The sequence below is a fragment of the Leucoraja erinacea genome, chromosome 11 (genome assembly GCF_028641065.1).
Source record: "Leucoraja erinacea ecotype New England chromosome 11, Leri_hhj_1, whole genome shotgun sequence".
In the NCBI taxonomy this organism is placed as follows: Eukaryota; Metazoa; Chordata; class Chondrichthyes; order Rajiformes; family Rajidae; genus Leucoraja; species Leucoraja erinaceus.
Window position 1 is genome coordinate 53,315,517 of NC_073387.1, and position 22,401 is coordinate 53,337,917.

Here is a 22,401-nt window from a genome sequence, read left to right on the forward strand (position 1 = left end):
GTCTGGTGAACCTTCTCTGTACTCCCTCTATGGCAAGAATATCTTTCGAGGTCCTTGAGGGATTTTATTTCTGTGTATCAGTTTTATTCCATGTAGCCTCTGCTTCACAGCAGGTGAATGCTTGCGCTCACTACTGTTGGAACACTTACTTGGCAACTATGATGTGAAACAGATGACTTTCCACCCTCATAAACACGCACATTCCCTGCTTCAGCGTGACCGCTGGAGGTATCGATGTTTCCCATGTGAGGCGCCCAGTCATTCCTGAGTAAAAAACATTCAAATACAATTATTGGCAATTACTTGGTTTGCATTATTTTTTTCCAACTCCTAAATGCACTTTGCACAATTGTAATTCAGATACACTTTAGAACAGAGAGCGTCTTAGTGAGCTCAGTGTGGCTTTATAGAATCATAGACCAGTACAGCACAGATACAGGCCCTTCGGCCCAACATGTCCATGCCGACCATGTTTGAATATGGGGCTCGTCCCATTTGCCTGCATTTGATCCATAGTCCTCGAAAGCCTTCCTCAGTTTTGGTTTGTTATTGTCATGGTAACTAAAGTATATTAAAAACTTTATTTTGCATGCTGTCCAAACAGATGCGATAATACTATATGTAAATACACTCAAGCCAAACCCAAGTACAATAGAGAGAGCAAAGGGGAAGATACAGAGTGCAGAATATAGTTCTCAGCATTGTAGTGTATCAGTTCTGTAGACTAGGTCCAATGTCCACAATGGGGTAGAGGTGAATCGAACAGTACCCCAGTTTCTCGAACGACTGCACAGAAACACAATAGCAGAGAGGAAGAAGCTATTCCTCCTTCGACATATCTATCGAAATGTCTTTTAAAAGTCATAATTGTATCAGCTTCCACTTTTTTTATTTCCAAAAGTAAACTTTATTCAGAATAAAAAATATATACAAAACAAGGACACAAACTCTTCTGACATTCTCAGTGTATATCCATTCATTAATGTCACATTCAGTATGTTCGCAGCTATCTTTAAACCAAGTACCTTGCCACTCTTGTGGCCCCTAGAGTGACACATCTTCCCTTGTCTGAGGGGTGTCCCCATCAAACTCTGTCCCTCAATGTCCAGCAGTGGAAGGACCCGAGATTGTTCAAGTTCAAGTGAGTTTATTGTCATGTGTCCCTGATAAGACAATGAAATTCTTGCTTTGCTTCAGCACACAGAACATAGTAGGCATTGACTACAAAACAGATCAGTGTGTCCATATACCATAATATAAATATATACCCACATGAATACATAAACTGATCAAGTGCAAATAACAGATAATGGGTTATTAATAATCAGAGTTTTGTCCGAGCCAGGTTTAATAGCCTGATGGCTGTGGGGAAGTAGCAATTCCTGAACCTGGTTGTTGCAGTGGTCCCTCTGGAGCAGAGTTGTCTAACACTATTCTGTCTAAGAGTAGACACAGAGTGCTGGAGTAACTCAGCGGGTCAGGCAGCATCTTAGGAGAACGTGGATAGGCGATTTTCCAGGTTTGGACCCTTCTTCATACAGATCATACTGAGACCCTTGGGACTATCCTTGATCAGACGCTGCTGGCTTTACCTTGCACTAAACGTTATTCCCTTACCACTTATCTATTTATCTATACACTGTAAATGGCTCGATTGTAATCATGTATTGTCTTTCCACTGAATGGTTAACACGCAACAAAAGCTTTTCACTATACACGTGACAATAAACTAAACTCAACTCAGTCTGAAGAAGGGTCCCGACCTGAAACATCACATATCCATGTTCTCCAGAGATACTGCCTGTCCAGCTGAGTTACTCCAGCACTTTGTGTCTTCTTATGTAAACCAGCGTTGGCAGTTCCTTGCTTCTACTGTGTCCAACTCAGCTATTGTAGAAGATCCCCACTAAAACCTCTGTGCATTTGCCATGGTACGCCCCTGGTGATTTGAAATGAAGAAACGTCAGCAGATCCAAACAAACACTGTTTAGCTGCCATGTTCAGCAGCGCAGAAAAGGTCACAATCTTCCCCACCCATGACCGTTTACTCTTTCAAAAGCTGGCCAAGCCAGTTCTTTGCAGAACACAGCAGGCACAACAATCAGAATTATGCTCTGCATGTGGACCGGCATCTGCAGAATGACACACTTTCCTATAAGTAGAGGCTTGCCGCTACATCAAACTGTAAAAGGGGAAATGAGTCATAGAAACATAGAAACAGAGAAAAATAGGTGCAGGAGTAGGCCATTCGGCCCTTCAAGCCAGCACCGCCATTCAATATGATCTTGGCTATATGAAGAAGGGTTTCAGCCCGAAACGTTGCCTATTTCCTTCGCTCCATAGATGCTGCCTCACCCGCTGAGTTTCTCCAGCATTTTTGTCTACATCCAAAATCAGTACCTCGTGAGGAAGGACATTCTTGCCATAGAGGGAGTGCAGAGAAGGTTCACCAGACTGATTCCTGGGATGTCAGGACTGTCTTATGAAGAAAGACTGGATAGACTTGGTTTATACTCTCTAGAATTTAGGAGACTGAGAGGGGATTTTATAGAAACTTACAAAATTCTTAAGGGGTTGGACAGGCTAGATGCAGGAAGATTGCTCCCGATGTTGGGGAAGTCCAGGACAAGGGGTCACAGCTTAAGGATAAGGGGGAAATCCTTTAAAACTGAGATGAGAAGAACTTTTTTCACACAGAGAGTGGTGAATTTCTGGAACTGTCTGCCACAGAGGGTAGTCGAGGCCAGTTCATTGGCTATATTTAAGAGGGAGTTAGATGTAGCCCTTGTGGCTAAGGGGATCAGAGGGTATGGAGAGAAGGCAGGTACGGGATACTGAGTTGGATGATCAGCCATGATCATATTGAATGGCGGTGCAGGCTCGAAGGGCCGAATGGCCTACTCCTGCACCTAATTTCTATGTTTCTGTTTCTATGTTCCTGCTTTTTCACCACATACATCCCTTGTCACCCTGCTCTTGTGGTTCCTATTCTAATGCTGATACATTTATATACCTAAAAAAGTTTCGTAAACAATGAAACATCAGCATGCCAGGCGCAAACATTTGGGAGAAACGCTGAACCCAGAAGAGCAAACTTTAAACTGGGGTCAATTGACGTTTTTTCTTAGATAGACACAAACTGTTGGAGTAACTCAGCGGGTCAGGCAGCTTCCCGGGAGAATAAGGATGGGTGATGTTTCGGGTTGGGACCCTCCTTCATACTCAAAGACAGGTGACATTTCAGGTCAGGACCTTTCTCAAAGAGTCTGAAGAAGGGTCCCGACCCAAAAACGTCACCCAGACCCTTTCTTCCAGAGATGCTGCCTCACCCACTGAGTTACTCCAGCACTTTGAGTCTACCTCACCAACACACCCTTATAGTGGCGAACTTTGATATATGTAGAAGAGTTTATTTTCTACAGCGACTTACACACCTGGCTCTGGCGAGCTCAGACCTAGGCAGTTAAACTAATAGACTAGGCTTTCCTAAATAGCCCAAGCAGTTTCTAACACCAAAATTCCCTTATCCAATTAATGATTCAATGGAAGGATATATGAAACTTACTTTTCTGGATTGGCTGTAGTCGAAAAATGTGGATGAAGTTCTTTTGCTGTCAGCGAACCAGACAATATTTCCATGGAGCTTGTATGCTGACGATCGCTGGAAGGAGCATTGTTTTTCCAATTCCAACCCGTACTATCAAGAGAGTGGGCTGATAAGGGATTGGAACCATTTTGGCCTCTTTGGGCATCTGAAGATTTAGGCTGTAGACACTGCGACTGGGTGTTACAGTTTTGCATTTCATCATCAGAATTGCGCTGTGGGTCTGACGGAAATGGCATTTTGATTGTACACTTGTCCTTGGTTGTTGAATTGTAGGGAAATGGTTCTGTTAACCTTGATGTAACAACTATGGGAAAGGACTGTTTAGTTGCGTTAGGTTCCAGCCTGGCCTCGGTATTAGAAGACCATCCATCATCATCTACAAAACAGAAAAAGTAATTGAACAAACTGACTCTGTAGTTTCATCGTCCCACGGTTTCAAAAATGGAAAATGCAAACAATTATCGAATAAATTATTTCTTACCCCTCCCCCTCACGGCAACACTGTTCATAATAGAATGGTCACACAGTGGCTCAGCTGATAGAGCTGCTGCCTCACAGCGCTAGAGCTGCTGCCTCATAGCGCCCGAGATGCAGGTTCGATCCTGACCTCAGGTGCTGTCTATGTGGAGTTAAACTGCTTGCTGGTCTGCCATATATACATCTGCACTGTTACCAACTTGAGTTACATTGTTGGGAAACCCAAATTATCCTCATTTTTAATTGTTTCACAGCCAATGATAATTTGCAAGATTTGAACTAAGGCTGAGTTTAAAGTAAGCTATTATTCGTAGATAATTAATATGCGTATGTCAATCAATTTAGGGGTGTCACAGTGGTGCAGCTGGTAGAGCTGCTGCCTCGCAGCGCCAGAGACCTGGGTTCAATCGTGACCTCCGTTGCTGTCGGTGTGGAGTTTGCATGTTCTCACTGTGATCACGTGGGTTTCCTCCAGGTGCTCCGGTTTCCCCACACATCCCAAAGAAGTGCGGATGAAATTATCAACCACTAGATGGTAGAGCTTTATGGTGAGAGGGGCAAAGTTTAAAGGAGATATGGGGGGTAAGTGTTTTCAAATAGAGGGTGAGTGCCTGGAATGCGCCTCCAGGGGTGGTGGTGGAAACAGACACTATAGTGGCATTTAAGAGACTTTCATATGGGCACATGCATGTGCAGAGAATGTCGAAATATGGATTATGTGCAAGCAGAAATTCATAAATCTGCAATTCACAAATTAATAAGTTATAGGGGCAGAATTAGGCCATTCAGCCCATCAAATCTACTCCTATTTAATCATGGCTGAACTATCTTTCCATCTCAACCTCATTCTCCTGCCTTCTCCCCGTAACCCCTGACACCCGTACTAATCCCGTACAAAGGTAGACAAAAGTGCGGGAGAAACTCAGCGGGTGCAGCAGCATCTATGGATCGAAGGAAATAGGTAACGTTTCAGGCCAAAACCCTTCTTCAGACTGACCCGAAACGTTGCCTATTTCCTTCGCTTCATAGATGCTGCTGCACCCGCTGAGTTTCTCCAGCATTTATGTCTACCTTCGATTTTCCAGCATCTGCAGTTCCTTCTTAAACACTAATCAAGAACCAGTTGGTCTTGGTATTTTGTACCAGACAAGATGGGCTGAAGGGCCTGTTCCTGTACTGCATTGTTCTATGCTCTAATGTCGCCAGTCAACAGAGTATGTGGCCACAAAATAACATCTTTGCGAGCAATAAGCTCACTTTGTCCCCCAGAACATTTTTAGAATGATTCTGACGGAAAACAACTGCAAAACTGTATAGAACATACAGGGTTAATTAGGAAATAACTGATCCGACACAGGACTTCAGTTGATGGATGAGCTCAGGTGAATTCACAGGCACAATCTCAGTAACAAACAGGGAACTGTAGGACGGCACGGTGGCGCAGCGGTAGAACTACTGCCTCACAGCGCAAGAGGCCCGGGTTCGATCTTGACTACCGGTTCTGTATGCAGGGAGTTTGCACGTTCTCCCCGTGACCTGCGTGGGTTTTCTCCGGGTGCTCCGGTTTCCTCCCGCACTCCAAAGACGTACAAGTTTGTAAGTTAATTGGCTTGGTATGAATATAAATTGTCCCTCATGTGTGTAGGATAGTGCTGGTGTGCGGGGATCGCTGGTCGGTACGGACTCGGTGTGCCGAAGGGCCTGTTTCCACCCTGTCTCTCTAAACTAAACTCTAAACAAGGAGTGTTTTTGATTAAAGTTTTTAGCCTTTACTCAAATGCTGATGGCTAAAGTGAACCAGCGAGCTGGGAAATGCTTCAGATGATCTTTGAGCATGAGGTCTTCAACCAACAACTACAGTAGTTGTTCCAGACTTCATAGAAACATAGAAAATAGGTGTAGGAGTAGGCCATTCGGCCCTTCGAGTCATCACCGCCATTCAATCTGATCATGGCTGATCATCCAACTCAGTATCCTTTACCTGCCTTCTCTCCATACCCTCTGATCCCTTTAGCCATAAGGGCCACATCTAACTCCCTCTTAAACATAGCCAATGAACTGGCCTCAACTACCTTCTGTGGCAGAGAATTCCAGGGATTCACCACTCTCTGTGTGAAAAATGTTTTCCTCATCTCGGTCCTAAAAGATTTCCCCCTTATCCTTAAACTGTGACCCCTTGTTCTGGACTTCCCCAACATCGGGAACAATCTTCCTGCATCTAGCCTGTCCAACCCCTTAAGAATTTTGTAAGTTTCTACAAGATCCCCCCTCAATCTTCTAAATTCTAGCGAGTACAAGCCGAGTCTATCCAGTTTTTCTTCATATGAAAGTCCTGACATCCCAGGAATCAGTGTGGTGAACCTTCTCTGTACTCCCTCTATGGCAAGAATGTCATGACTGAATAACCTCCATGAATAGACTTGGTGAGTTCCATGTCTTTCTTGCAGCATTGGATATACAGAACTTAACAATTACATCTTCCAAAACAAGCACGAGATGAAAACTGTGTAAGAAGGAACTGCAGATGCGGGAAGGATGGAGGGTTGGATGTTTATGTGTGCTATTTTCGTGATATTTATTTTAGTTGTTTATCTTTTAATATTTTACCTTGTATGTATCTTTAGCTTTTAGAAATGTTTGAATGGTGCACTGACTGGCTGACTGACATTTTTAAATTTTGTTGTACATGGCTCATGTTACAATGACAATAAAGAAACTATTCTATTCTATTAAACCGAAGATAGGCACCAAAAAGCTGGAGTAACTCAGCGGGTCAGACAGCATCTCTGGAGAGAAGGAATATGTGATGTTTCGAGTCGAGACCCTTCTTCAGACTGAGAGTCAGGGGAAAGAGAAACACGAGATATAGACCATGATTTAGAGAGATATAGCACGAATGCATGAAATATATGTAACAAAGTAACGATGATAAAGCAGACAGGCCTTGGTGAAAACGAGTTGCAATGACGCTCAACAAGATGACTTTGAAGCTAGCAGTGGGTTTGAAGTTGGGTGGGGGAGGGTCGGAGAGAGAGGGTTGCAAGGGTTACTAGAAGTTCAATGAAAACTGTTCCTTTTTACCCTAACTATTAGTTTACTGATCTAGTGGAAAATTGCAGCTATCTTTCTTGTGCTCATAATTTTTCAACAACACAGTGAAGGTATTTCCTCGTCACATACACAGTTTCTGGATTTGCATGGCTTTGCTAAGATGTAATTGGAGCCACCAGACAGGGAAAATAACGCACAGGAACTGTGTTTATGAGCGGCTCGAACTGAAGAATGGATCTATTACAAATGCTCAGCCTGTGTTCAGATATAGCAAGAATGGAGATTTATGGGCCTGCACCACTTAGGCGACTGCAGGAGACTATGCATTCGCCACATGGTCGACACATGTTCGCAGGTGGTTGCCGGGGAGTTGCCTTCATGGTTTTCACACCTGGAGTATTGCGTACAGTTTTGGTCTCCAAATCTGAGGAAAGACATTATTGCCATAGAGGGAGTGCAGAGAAGGTTCACCAGACTGATTCCTGGGATGCCAGGACTTTCATATGAAGAAAGACTGGATAGACTCGGCTTATACTCGCTAGAAATTAGGAGATTGAGGAGGGATCTTATACAAACTTACAAAATTCTTAAGGGGTTGGACAGGCTAGATGCAGGAAGATTGTTCCTGATGTTGGGGAAGTCCAAGACAAGGGGTCACAGCTTAAGGATAAGGGGGGAATCCTTTAAGACCGAGATGAGAAAAACATTTTTCACACAGAGTGGTGATTCTCTGGAACTCTCTGCCACTGAGGGTAGTTGAGGCCAATTCATTGACTATATTTAAGAGGGAGTTAGATGTGGCCCTTGTGGCTAATGGGATCAGGGGGTATGGAGAGAAGGCAGGTACGGGATACTGAGTTGGATGATCAGCCATGATCATATTGAATGACGGTGCAGGCTCCAAGGGCCAAATGGCCCACTCCTGCACCTATTTTCTATGTATCTATCTATGTATCTATGGTCGTGAGGCGTTCCTGCATTCTGGGAACTAGTCGCGGCCCCATTAGGGTCGCCGAGAATTTTTCAACATGTTGAAAAATTAGCGGCGACTGGAATGAAGATGCCATGGAGAGTAGCGAGAATTCTCGTACCGTGGGTGGGTCTCCAGGAGGTCCTAGTGGGTCGCCGGGAGGACAAAGGTTCACGTAGGTTGTAGCCGGTGCTGACCAGTGAATTTCATTGGCTCATTGGGAAACGTAAGCAGTAGTTTTCAGAACCAAGGATAACCGACCGGTAATGTTAAATGTCCGCCTAGCTTCACAGCCGTGTATCTCTGGCTTCTTAAAAGTTGTCTCCACTCCTTCTCCCCCCCTTCTTCCCACTCTCTCTCCTCCCTCTCCCTTTAAAGGAGGGACACTGTGTTTTAGCCGTCTTAACTACAGTGCCAATCTTCCTGTTCATCGCTGTGCGTGTCTGTATCACGTTGGCTTTGTGAATTTCACTCAGACAGCACTCCCCCCACTTGCCCTGTCCCCCGCCTGCATAACGGCCTGGTGAAGGAAGCGATGTGTGTGTGTGACAGTCGCTGGCAGTCACCTGAAAAATCCCCTAAGTGGGACAGGCCCTTTAGGTGGCCACATACATAAGCAATTAAGATTCAGTTCAAATGCCTCACAGCACCAGAGACCCAAGTTCGATCCTGACCTCGGCTGCTGTCAGTGTGGAATTTGCACGTTCTCCCTGTGTCTGCATGAGTTTGTAGGTTAATTGGCCTCTGCAAGTCGCCCCTAGTGTGCAGGGAGTGGATGAGTTAATGGGATAGCATAGAACTAGTGTGAACGGGTGAGCAATGGTCGGCATGGACTTGGTGGGCCGAAGGGCCTGTTGCATCTCTGAACTAAGCTAAAAAGGGTCAGGTGCAGAAAATAATACAAAGGCAAACTGAACACGGGCCTTTTAGTTTGAGGTAGAAAAATATCACACCACACATAGTCATGATTCCATTTCAGCAGGAGTCCTGTGCAATACACTCGGGCAATACTATACAATTTTGGAAGGACATCTTATGATCTTAAAAAAAACTGCATGGAAAATGCACAAACTTGGATGCTATTTGATGGCATTTGAAAGGTTAAGGTTGTAAGGAGTACATTTCGAGGAGAATCGTTCAGGTGTACAAGTTGAGTGGACAATGTTTAGTATTTCAAAGTCGCCTTTTCAGGATTGAAGATGTAGGAACAGTAGATGCTGGAATTTGAGCAAATTAACAACACCTTCCTCCTCCATTCACACATTTCCCATCCACTAATCCCGCATTTCACCAATATTCCTCTCTCTGGATATGACTCACCTCCTTAACCTAACACCCTCTTATCTTCTTTGTCACTTACTCCATCAATCTGCCAATCCAACTTCACTCACATGTTTCCACCTATCATTTGCCAGGCTTTGGCCCACCCCCATCTCCCTTCATTGGTTTCCCACGCCCTACAACAATCGGTCTGAAGAAGGGTCCCAACCCGAAACGTCGCCTGTCCATTCCAGCCGCAGATGCTGCCCGACCTGCTGAATTTCTCCAGCACTTTGTGGGATTTTTTAGGAATTAAGTTAGGAATCAGATCTATATGCAATGGGTGAAAGAATTGCTAAACATGTTTCTGCAAATGGCAATTAATGGTAAGTATGTTACTAAGTTCAAATGTCAGACATAGAAACATAGAAAAATAGGTGCAGGAGTAGAGGCCATTCTGCCCTTCGAGCCTGCACCACCATTCAATATGATCATGGCTGATCATCCAACTCAGTATCCTGCACCTGCCTTCTCTCCATACCCCCTGATCCCTTTAGCCACAAGGGCCACATCCAACTCCCTCTTAAATATAGCCAATGAACAGGCCTCAACTACCTTCTGTGGCGGAGAGTTCCAGAGATTCACCACTCTCTGTATGAAAAATGTTCAATGTTCTTCCATGAAGGAAGAAGACACAGAGGTCGACCTGGATACAAATCAATCAAATGGCAGAAAGGTTCATCAGTCAGAGTATTGAATCTAGAAGATAGACACAAAATGCTGGAGTAACTCAGCGGGACAGGCAGCATCTTTGTTGAGACGGAATGGGTGACGTTTCGGGTCGAGACCCTTCTTCAGACTGGTTAGGGATAAGGGAAACGAGAGACATAGACGATGATGTAGAGAGATAAAGAACAATGAATAAAAGATATGTAACGATGATAAAGGAATCTAGAAGTTGGGAGGTCGTGTTGCAGTTTTATACGATGTTGGTGAGGCCACATTGAGAGTATGGTGTTCAGTTTCTTGGGCACTTTGTTATATGGAAGATGTTCTCAAGCTGGAAAGGGTGCAGAGAAGATTTACGAGGATGTTGCAAGATTCGAGGGCCTGAGCGAGAGGCAGAGAGAGGTTCAGCGGGCTGGGATTCTAATCTTGCAGAGCAGGACGATGAGGGTGATCCTATAGAGGTGTATAAAACCATGAGGAGAATAGATGCACAGAGTCTCTTGCCTAGAGTAAGTGAATCGAGAACCAGAGGACATGGGTTTAAGATGAGGGGGAAAGATTTAATAGGAACCAGAGGGGTATCTTTGTTACACAAAGGGTGGTGGGTGTATGGAACAAACTGCCAGAGGAGGTAGTTGAGGCAGGTACTATCACAATGTTTAAGAACCATTTAGACAGGTACATGGATAGGATAGGCTTAGAGGAATATGGGCCAAACGCAGGCAGGTGGAGCCAGTGTAAATGGGACATGTTGATCGGTGTAGGCAAATTGGACTGAAGGGCCTGTTTCCGTTCTGTATAACTCTATGACTCTAAGAGTGAAATTGCCGACCTTTACTCCAGAGGTCTCATATGTAGGGGTTGGGCCGGAGAGAAAGTCCAAGAAAAAGAGAACGATTGCAGTACGTGAGGGTAGATTTGGCGTTTGAATTAGTATTTCAGTTTAGAGATACAGCGCGGAAATAGGCCCTTCTGCCCACGGCGTGCACACTGACTAGGGATCCCCGCACACAAGCACTATCCATTGGGGTGGTGATTGCAACCTTCTCGTGGTCCGCCCTGTTTCGACAAATGCAATCAACCTGGTGTGCACAATCAAATAAGATCAAATAGAACACTAGATGTCAGCAGATCTATATCGGTGAGACCAAGCGGAGGTTGGGCGATCGTTTCGCCAAACACCTCCGCTCGGTCCGCAATAACCAAGCTGACCTCCCGGTGGCTCAGCACTTCAACTCCCCCTCCCACTCCGTCTCCGACCTCTCTGTCCTGGGTCTCCTCTATGGTCACAGCGAGCAGCACCGGAAATTGGAGGAACAGCACCTCATATTCCGCTTGGGGAGTCTGCATCCTGAGGGCATGAACATCGAATTCTCCCAATTTTGTTAGTCCTTGCTATCTCGTCCCCTTCCTCAGTCCCCCTGCTGTCTCCTCCCATCCCCCAGCCTTCGGGCTCCTCCTCCTTTTTCCTTTCTTGTCCCCCCCCCCCCCCCCCCCGATCAGTCTGAAGAAGGGTTTTGGCCCGAAACGTTGCCTATTTCCTTCGCTGCATAGATGCTTCTGCACCCGCTCAGTTTCTCCAGCTTTTTTGTGTACCTTCAAATAGAACAAGTTGTCCGACAACTCTAGGCTGTGTACGCCATAGATAGAAACATAGATAGAAACATAGAAATTAGGTGCAGGAGTAGGCCATTCGGCCCTTCGAGCCTGCACCGCCATTCAATATGATCATGACTGATCATCCAACTCAGTATCCCGTACCTGCCTTCTCTCCATACCCTCTGATCCCCTTAGCCACAAGGGCCACATACGCAAGAAGAAGAAGCACTATCCTACACACTGGGGACAATTTACATTGATACCAAGCCAATTAACCTACAATCATGCACGTCTTTGGAGTGTGGGAGGAAACCGAAGATTTTGGAGAAACCCCACGCAGGTCACAGGGAGAACGTACAAACTCCGTACAGACAGCACCCGCAGTCGGGATCGAACCTGGGCCTGTGGCGCTGTGCGGCAGCAACTCTACCGCTGCGCCACCGCGCCGTAGGGGGTAGAATGATCAGCTCCTGTTGGTCGACAGACGAGCTGTAGCCGAGTGATGTTTAGATTCTGAAGGATTACTTTTTGAATTGAGTTCAGCAACGGAAAGTATGACTGCACATTCCGACTGAGCACAAAAACAACATTTTGTTCTTTTATATCATCTTTCAGCCGCTTTAATACACGCAGTATTGTAGGCCTACATTAATACCCCTATTAAATTTAAAAGCTTTTTTCAATTTTTAAAATGTTCCTATAAAATAGAAAAGAATTATTATCCTGAAAGAGTGATTTATTCAATAAGATGCATGGGAGGACAGGTGTCCAATGAAAGGCTATAAACATTCCTTTAGTACCATTCAAACGGTTATGTTTTACGCACGAGACCTTTCCCAAATCTACCAAATCTGGAATTTATATGGAGACACATGGAACTGCATATGCTGGTTTACACAAAGTGCTGGAGTGACTCTTGTACTCACTAGAATTTAGAAGATTGAGGGGGGATCTTAGAGAAACGTACAAAATTCTTAAGGGATTGGACAGGCTAGATGCAGGAAGATTGTTCCCGATGTTGGGGAAGTCCAGGACAAGGGGTCACAGTTTAAGGATAATGGGGAAATCTTTTAGGACCGAGATGAGAAAAACATTTTTCACACAGAGAGTGGTGAATCTCTGGAATTCTCTGCCACAGAAGGTAGTTGAGGCCAGCTCATTGGCTATATTTAAGAGGGAGTTAAATGTGGCCCTTGTGGCTAAAGGGATCAGGGGGTATGGTGAGAAGGCAGGTACAGGATACTGAGTGGATGATCAGCTATGATCATATTGAATGGCGGTGCAGGCTCGAAGGGCCGAATGGCCTACTCCTGCACCTATTTTCTATGTTTCTATGTAACTGAGCAGGTCAGTCAGCATCTCTGGATAACATGATTAGGTGACGTTTCATGTCGGGGCCCTTATTTAGTTTAGTTTAAAGATACAGCACAGAAACAGGCCCTTCGGCCCACCGAGTCCAGACCGACCAGCGATCCCTGCACACTAACACTATCCTACACACACTAGGGCACTAAACAAATCTCTGAACATTAATAGACCATTATCTGTTTATTTGCACTTTATCTGCTTATTAATTGATGTGTGTATATAATGGTATATGGACACACTGACATGTTCTGTATTCATGCCTACTATGTTCTGTTGTGCTGAAGCAAAGCAAGGATGTCATTGTCCTATCTGGGACACATGACAATAAACTCTCTTGTCTTGTCTTGTCTTGTCTTGTAGGACCAATTTGCATTTATACCAAGCCAATTAACCTACAAACCTGTACGTCTTTGGAGTGTGAGAGGAAACCGAAGATCTTGAAAAAACCCACGTGGTCACGGGGAGAACATACAAACTCCGTACAGACAGCACCCGCATTCGGGATCGAACCTGGGTCTGTGGCGCTGTGCGCCAACAACTCTACCACTGCACCACCATGCCGCCCTATATATGGATTATAGATTACTTTTATACTAAATGTAAAGAGAATAAAATGATATTTACCTGCCTTTTGTATAGTGTGATCATCTTTAAACATTGATATGTACCAGGCCTTTGGCATAACTTCAGATGGAACCTGTAATGAATTGTGAACATATATCAGTGTCTATCCAGCACAGACACAAACAGGTAACAAACGATATATAAAATAAATCATTAGTGTTCTATTGACATGGGAGATTATCACACGGTTTTAATTTAGTTTAGTTTATTGCTACATGATCGTACGTTCATATATTCATGTGATAGAAACAAAGTGGAATCAAGGGGCATGGGGAGAAGGCAGGAATGGGGTACTTTGTTTGTGGATAATCAGCCATGATCACTTTGAATTGCTGTGCTGGCTCGAAAGGTTCAATGTATATATGAACCATTGAAGACTACCAGGTTGGGAGATGGTGGGAGAAGAGAATACAGGAGTTACTTGAAATTATAGAAATCAACATTGCTACTGCTGGGTTGTAAGATGTCCATGCAATTCTCAATGATACCAAGATAGGGGGTGTTGTGGATAATGAAGAGGATTTCCAAAGTCTACAGAGTGATTTAGGCCATTTGGAAAAATGGGCTGAAAGATGGCAGATGGAGTTTAATGCTGATAAATGTGAGGTGCTACACCTTGGCAGGACAAATCAAAATAGGACGTACATGGTAAATGGTAGGGAATTGAAGAATGCAGTTGAACAGAGGGATCTGGGTATAACCGTGCATAGTTCCTTGAAGGTGGAATCTCATATAGATAGGGTGGTAAAGAAAGCTTTTGGTATGCTAGCCTTTATAAATCAGAGCATTGAGTATAGGAGCTGGGATGTAATGTTAACATTGTACAAGGCATTGGTGAGACCAAATCTGGAGTATGGTGTACAATTTTGGTCGCCCAATTATAGGAAGGATGTCAACAAAATAGAGAGAGTACAGAGGAGATTTACTAGAATGTTGCCTGCGTTTCAACAACTAAGTTACAGAGATAGGTTGAATAAGTTAGGTCTTTATTCTCTGGAGCGCAGAAGGTTAAGGGGGGACCTGATAGAGGTCTTTAAAATGATGAGAGGGATAGACAGAGTTGATGTGGACAAGCTTTTCCCTTTGAGAATGGGGAAGATTCAAACAAGAGGACATGACTTCAGAATTAAGGGACAGAGGTTTAGGGGTAATATGAGGGGGAACTTCTTTACGCAGAGAGTGGTAGCGGTGTGGAATGAGCTCCCAGTGGAAGTGGTGGAGGCAGGTTCATTGGTATCATTTAAAAATAAATTGGATAGGCATATGGATGAGAAGGGAATGGAGGGTTATGGTATGAGTGCAGGCAGGTGGGACTAAGGGGAAAAAAAATTTGTTCGGCACGGACTTGTAGGGCCGAGATGGCTTGTTTCCGTGCTGTGATTGTTATATGGTTATATCAAAATCTTTGTGGGGAGATCACTAAACAGTTTTTTTATCTTTTAATCAATCATAAAATATTCTTTAAACTTGCCAAAAATATGCCTGGCTGAATCAAAGAATGCTACAGCACAGAAATAGGCCATTGACTCACCCTTGACTTAATGCCGGGCCTTTCAATGAGCCATCTCACTGGCCTGCTGGAAACTTTCTTGAGTCTAAAGGAACTGCCGTTGCTGGTTTATACTGAAGATGGACACAAAGTGCTGGTGTAACTCGGCGGGTCAGGCAGCATCTCTGGAGAAAAAGGATGGGTGACATTTTGGGTTGGGACCCTTCTTCAGACACAAGACCCTCTTCAGGGCTCTGACCTGAAACATCACCCGCCCTTTTTCTCCAGAGATGCCGCCTGACCCGTTGAGTTACTCCATCCCTTGGAGTCTATCTTCACAAGCTTTCTTGATATTTGTGTCACTACCTCAGCAGTTAAACTATGAATGGGTGTTTGTGTATCTGCAGTCTGTGGGAGTATTATATTATTTTTGCATGTTATAATAATGTAATCTGAACTGTGCATCTATTATGGTCCATAGTACTTAGTCTGTAGACCTTCCCCACTGAGATAAATGCCATGCTTTTGTTTAATAAAAGAGGCTTAGATAAATGTGCAATCATCGGTGAAACATATCTGCAGAAAACCACATGGAGTCTATTCCAACCAAACCGACCGTATTAACTGTACGAGACTTCTAAAAAGAGAAAATTATTCCCAAGAGGTCCAACTGCTGGTGCTATAAAAATCCAATGATTCAATACAACAGTGTTTTATTTTGATCACATCACATTGATCGAGACGCGGCCTGCAGCGGTGGAGGACACCATGACTACACATGGCCAAGCTGACCCTGCAACGCCTCCAGGACAATAGACCGTCACGGTCAGATCAGGGATCCCTGCACTTACGATAACTGGGGCTCGGAAATGGCGACAAACTAGTGACCAGGCACATGCCGTAAGTGATTTACTCAGGGTAGGCACTGGGTAGTCAGTCGACCTTTAAAAATTGTAAAAAAAAACGTGCATGCGTAGAAAAACGTAAAACCACGCATGCGCAGATCGGTCCTGTAGGCAGCCGTCGACTTTGAAAAGATTTTTAAAAAACAGCGCATGCGTAGATTGGTCTCCTCTCCTGTGGGCATGCGCATCTATGGAGCAAAGGAAATGGACAACGTTTCGGGTCGAGACCCTTCTTCTGTCTGAAGGGTCTGTCTGCCCGAAACGTCGCCTATTTCTATTTCCACAGATGCTGCCTCACCCGCTGAGTTTTTCCAGCATTTTTGTCTACCTTGGAAATCTTTACTGTTTATATTTAATAATTACCTTTTTCTAATTTTAGTCAGGACCTTGCCTACCCTGACGACACGTGCCTGCTCTGTACACTCTCAGCACACTACTGCTATACACTTGTACTGTACCTGAGATGTTTATCTAATATGTATCCAAGTCTTCGATTTCAACCAGCATCTGCAGTTCCTTCCTACACGTGTATCTAAGTGTTTATGTATAGTGATACTACATCAGGCAAAAGGTACAGAAGTGTGAAAACTCACACCTCACACCTCTCCAGATTCAGGGACAATTTCTTCCCAGCTGTTATCAGGCAACTGAATCATCCTACCACAACCAGAGAGCAGTGCTGAGCTACTATCTCTACCACCTACCTCATTTGGTGACCCTCGGAATACCCTTAAACGGACTTTGCTAGCTTTACTTAGCACTAAACATTTTCCCCTTATCATCTTGTATAACACATTGGTGAGACCGGATTTAGAGTATTGTGTTCAGTTCTGGGTACCATGTTGTAGGAAAGACATTGTCAAGCTTGAAATAATTCAGTGAAGATTTACGAGGATGTTGACAGGACTAGAGGGTGTGAGCTACAGAGAATGGACTGAGTCTCTATTCCTTGGAGAACAGGGGGATGAGGGGTGATCTTATAGAAGTGTATAAAATCATGAGAGGAATAGATTGGGTAGATGCACAGAATCTGTTGCCCAGAGAAGGGGAATCGAGGACCAGAGGACATAGGTTCAAGGTGAAGAGAAAATGATTTAATAGGAATCTGAGGAGTAATTTTTTCACACAAAGGGTGATGGGTGTATGGAACAAGCTGCCAGAGGAGGTAGTTGAGGCTGGGACTATCCCAACGTTTAAGAAACAGTTAGACAGGTGCATGGATAGGACAAGTTTGGAGGGATATGGACCAAGCGCAGGCAGGTGGGACTAGTGTAGCTGGGACATGGTGCCTATTGCGGGCAAGTTGGGCTGAAGGGCCTGTTTCCACACTGTATCACTCTATGACTATAGGTATCTATACACTGTAAATTGTCTTTCCACTGACTGGTTAGCACTCATCAAAAGCTTATTACTGTACCTCGGTACATGGGATAAAACTAACTAAAGTGTACTGACCTATATACAAAAATGTATTTCACTGCACCTCAGTACATGTGAAAAAAAATACAGTACCACTCCGTAGTCTAATGGTGTTTCAAAATACCATAGTGGTTGTGAATTCAACTTTAAATTGGGTAGTCAGGAATGATTTGAAAACTACTGACGTGCCCCAGCACTAGCCTGACCCAGAACACTATGTTACGTTGCATTGTAACACGGTGACCTTAAGCAGTCTATTAGGTGGAAGATTTTCATATGTCTAAAACAATGTGCTATCAGACGGATCTGGAACATTATGTTACTCATAGAATTCTCAAGGATCAAATTTAAGATGTGTAGTTGTGAGGAACACATTATGAGGTGACTTCATAGCAACGAAAACCATCTCAAACATGCAGGGACTCTTCAGGGGACAGGGGGGGGGGGGGAGGAGTGGAGGGGGGAGGGGGTTGGGGGTGGAGGGGAGGGGGGGATGGGGTGGAGGTTGGAGGGGGGATGGGAGGGGGGGGGGGGGGGGGAGGTAGGGGAGGCAGGGGGAGGGGGGGGAGGAGGGGGGGGGGAGGGGGGGAGGGTGGTGGGAAAAGAGAAGGGGGACAGAGGGAGGAGGAGGAGAGGGGAGAAGAGGGGAGGAGGAGGGGGAGGTGGGGGGGGGAGGGAGGGAGGGGGATGGGGATGAGGATGGGGAGGGGGATGGGGTGGATGGGGAGGGGGGATGGGGAGGGGGGGGGGGGGGGGGGGGGGGGGGGCCTATAGGGGTTGGCAGGTGGGGAGGGACGGGGGGATGGGGAGAGGGGGACTTCACGGGGGGATGGGGGAGGGGAGGAGGGGGGGGGGACCCAGGGGGGGGGGAGGGGAATCTACTGGGTGAGAAATAAGCTCCTGGCAGGGGGAGGGGAGGGGGGTGGGGAGGGGGTGGAGGGAGGGAGGGGGGGGAGGGGGTAGTGGACTATACAACAGATGGAAGGGGAAGTGACTGGTGGGAGGGGGATGGGAGGGGGTGGAGGGCAGGGGAGTGGTACAGGCAGATGCAACGTGAATATGGACGTCTCTTGAGAAAAAAGATAGGTGACGTTTCGGGTTGGGACTTCTTCAGACGGAAAGAGTCCAAATAAGTGTCCCGACCAGAAACCTATCAGCATGGATAAGTTGGGCCGAAGGGCCTGTTTCTGTACTGTATGATCCATAACTCTCTAATCTATGGCCTTGCAAATTCCATACCAGGTCAAAATTGGTGTTTGATCTAAGAACTGATTCCTTGCATTATCCCAAAACATACAGTATATTGCAAAATGCTCATTGGCTACGCTTGGAACTTCTGTGATTGGCTGTGTAGGAAGAAGCTATAGATGCTGGTTTACACCGAAGGTAGACACAAAATGCTGGAGTACCTCAGCGGGACAGGCAGCATCTCTGGATGGAAGGGATGGGTGACGTTTCCAGTCAAGACCCTTCTGCACACCCGAAGAAGGGACTCGACCCAAAACGTCACCCATTCCTTCTCTCCAGAGATGCTGCCTGTCCCGCTGAGGTACTCCAGACAGAATTTTGTGTCTCTCTTCCTACACAGCCAATCACAGAATTTGTCATCTGAATCCAGACCAATATCTCCGTAAGTGGCCTAATGGCAAATTTTGAAAAGCGACACACCTGTGAATTGTAATTGTGTTTAATTTATTAGCCGAGTATGTAAAAGGCATTGTATGTAAAATGTGTTATTTTAATGCAAGTTGGTGTTATGGAAGCGCCTCAAGCCAATGAGTTGCGGTTGAGGCCTATTACTCAGGCTGTTAAAGGAGAAAACTATATTCTCTTCATCAAGTCGGCTTCAAAGGAAAATACTCAGACGGAACTTTTTCTCTCCCGAGGTCATTGACTCACACGGAACATCAGAGGCACTCCAGCAGATGACTGGTCATTTTCCACGGCTAAACCCATGGAAGTGGATTATTTAAGCAAGTCAGGTCTTATCCTGGCTATGATTTGTAGCACAGAGGAGGGCCAGAAAACCTGCCTCTTTCCCCTGGGCGATATTAATGGCTACACTGTCACGCTGATCAACTTAGCAGAGTCAACACAGAGGAAGTATTGAGGCCTCCTTGCTTTACAGTTTCACTAGAGATTTACTCTGACTCTCACTGGACTTGCAAAGTCTGTTTGGAAACATTTGTGGAGATTTGATCAAGTAAGGGCGGCAGGGTGGCTCAGCGGTAGAGTTGCTGCCTTACAGCGCCAGAGACCCGGGTTTGATCCTGTGTTGTACGTTCTCCTCATCACCATGTGGGTTTTCTCTGGGTGCCCCTGTTTCCTCCCACACTGAAAAGGCGTGCGGGCTTGTAGAATGAGTCTGAAGACGGGTCCCAACCTGAAACATCACCTGCCACATTTCAAAGACATGCACGTCTGAAGAAGGGTCTCCACTAGAAACGTCACCCATTCCTTCTCTCCGGAGATGCTGCCTGTCCCGCGGAGTTACTCCAGCTTTTTGCTTCAATCTTTGCTTTGTAGGTTAATTGGCTTCAATTGTGTATAATGCAAAACAGGGATAATGTGGAACTAGTGTGAACGGGTGATCGTTGATCAGTGGGGACTCAATGGGGCTAAAGGGCCTGTTTCCATGCTGTATCTGTGGAACTAAAACTGAAACTAAAACTGACATACTAAATCATTCATCACCGTCTAGAGAGCAAAAAAGATCCAGAAATTGTGTGAGATTGCGACTGGTTTAAGAAAGTTATGCAGACAGTTCGATGGTACACCACGAGGGAGGAAGTGTAGGAAGAGAAGAGCAGGGAAGAGAGGGACTGGAGACTGGGATTAGTTAACAAGACAGGAAACTGAAGGTGAGAGGAACTTTGTCACAAGTCAAGAGTGTTTAATTATTATATGTACCAACAATGGATCAAAGTTAGAAACATAGAAACATAGAAAATAGGCGCAGCAGGAGGCCATTCGGCTTTTCGAGCCAGCACCGCCATTCATTGTGATCATAATAATAATAACTTTATTTATAAAGCACTTTAAACAACTGCAGTTGCCTCAAAGTGCTGTACATGAGAACTCATGGACAAGAAGTTATTACAAACCATTAAAAACCGTAAAACAAAGGACTGTAAAACAGTAAAAATTAAAAGACATTAAAGCACTAAAAACAGGAGCAATGTCTCAGCCAGTGTCGAAAGCCAGAGAATAAAAATTAGTTTTTAGGGTGGATTTGAAGATGGAAGATGGAAGAGGGGGCCTGTCTGATGTGCAATGGCAAGGTGTTCCAGAGTACCGGAGCAGCAACAGAAAAGGCTCTATCCCCTCTGAGCTTCCGCTTAGACCTTGGTACCTGGTATCATGGCTGCTCGTCCCCAATCAATAACCCATGCCTGCCTTCTCCCCATATCCCTTCATTCCACTACCCCCTAGAGCTCTCTCTAACTCTCTCATAGAAAGTTGCAACAGCTTAATGTGCCTGTAAGTGCAACAGGCACATACGATATAAAATAGATATTGTTTAACTACAACAAAAGAATAATAATAGCAACACTAGTGCAAACACCAAAGACAGTCCCTGGAGGTTCATGTAGACACAAGGAACTGCAGGTGCTGGATTACAGAAAATACACAAAGTGCTGGAATAACACAGTGGGACAGGCAGCTTCTCTGGAGAAGATGGATAGATAAAGATTCGGGTCGGAACCCTTCTTCCGATTCCGATTCAGATTCAGATTCAATTTTAATTGTCATTGTCAGTGTACAGTACAGAGACAACGAAATGCATTAGACAACGAAATGATTCCGACTGATTGTAGTTGGGGATAAAATGCGAGAAGAGAGGTGGGAGTGGGACAAAGCCTGGCAAGTGATAGGTGGATACAGGTGAGGGGTATTTGGAATAATTCTTCCTCATCCATTTTCTCCAGAGATGCTGCCTGACCTGCTGAAAAACTCTAGTACTTTTTGACTATTTTTGGTATTAACCAGCACATGCGGTTCCATCTTATTACGTTTTAGCTATGGAAGCAGGGTCCCGACCTGAAACATCAACCTATCCATTTTCTGCTGAGATGCTGGCTGACCCACTGAGTTACACCAGCACTTTGTATATCTTCAAGATAAATTGATGTTTTGGTGCCACCTAGTGATCTTAATCCAATTCTCTGAATTGAAAACTGTTCAAAGACACAAAGTACTGGAGCAACTCAGCGGTTCAGGCAGCACCTATGGAGAACATAGATAGGTGACGTTTTGGATCGAGACCTTTCTTCAGACTGTTTGTGGGGGAGGGGAAAGAAAGATAATCTTAAGGAACATATGTAATACTCACTTTTTCTGTTATTAAAGGCGAGGCTCCCTTTTCTGAAGTTATTGCAGAAGTAGCAGGCAAAACATTGGCAGTGGTCATCTTTTGTCCCGCAGTTTGAAGCGTGATTTTGTAGACTGGGTGGAGGTCCATTTCTGAATCGGATGTATTAACTTCTTTGTCCTTGAAGTCTTGGAGAAGTAAAGCATTACAGCGGGGTTTAGACATGATCTTACTCACTTCTAAGACAAACGAAGGACATTCAGTAGAAACCACTTGCATCTGATAACCTAATATTTTGCTTGGGCAGCTTACAACCCAGCGGTATGAGTTTTGATCTCTCCAACTTCAAGTAACCCTTGCTTTCCCTCTCTCTCCATCCCTCCCCCATCCTCGTTCTCCTGACAGTCCTCCTGATTAAATTTTATCTGTATATGCCTCGTTGTCACCTTCCCCATGCTTACAATGATCTTTAGTTTTCAGTTTAGTTTAGTTTAGTTTAGAGATACAGCGTGGAAACAGGTTCTTCGGCCCACCGGATCCACACCGACTAGCGATCCGCGCACATTAACACTATCTTAGTGACCCACTAGG

General features: G+C 45.0%; 1 protein-coding gene and 1 long non-coding RNA gene across 3 annotated transcripts in view; one reads left to right on the top strand and one right to left on the bottom strand.

Moving 5' to 3' along the window:
* The window catches only part of LOC129701831 (uncharacterized), a 58,027-nt gene extending 44,337 nt beyond the window's left edge, over positions 1–13,690 (top strand). The window contains exon 2 of the long non-coding RNA XR_008724274.1: positions 13,422–13,690. This is a non-coding gene — a long non-coding RNA (uncharacterized LOC129701831). The remainder of the gene's footprint in view (positions 1–13,421) is intronic.
* LOC129701830 (uncharacterized) overlaps positions 1–22,401 on the bottom strand; it is a 91,901-nt gene that overhangs the window by 51,291 nt on the left and 18,209 nt on the right. For both annotated transcript variants that reach the window (XR_008724273.1, XM_055643300.1), the window contains exons 5-8: positions 21,832–21,998; positions 13,686–13,758; positions 3,566–3,983; positions 150–264 (exon numbers count right to left, since the gene is read on the bottom strand). Coding sequence is in view for 1 of the 2 variants with exons in the window: in XM_055643300.1 (XP_055499275.1) it covers positions 150–264; positions 3,566–3,983; positions 13,686–13,758; positions 21,832–21,998 (773 nt within the window). In the remaining variant the exon portion in view is untranslated. The remainder of the gene's footprint in view (positions 1–149; positions 265–3,565; positions 3,984–13,685; positions 13,759–21,831; positions 21,999–22,401) is intronic.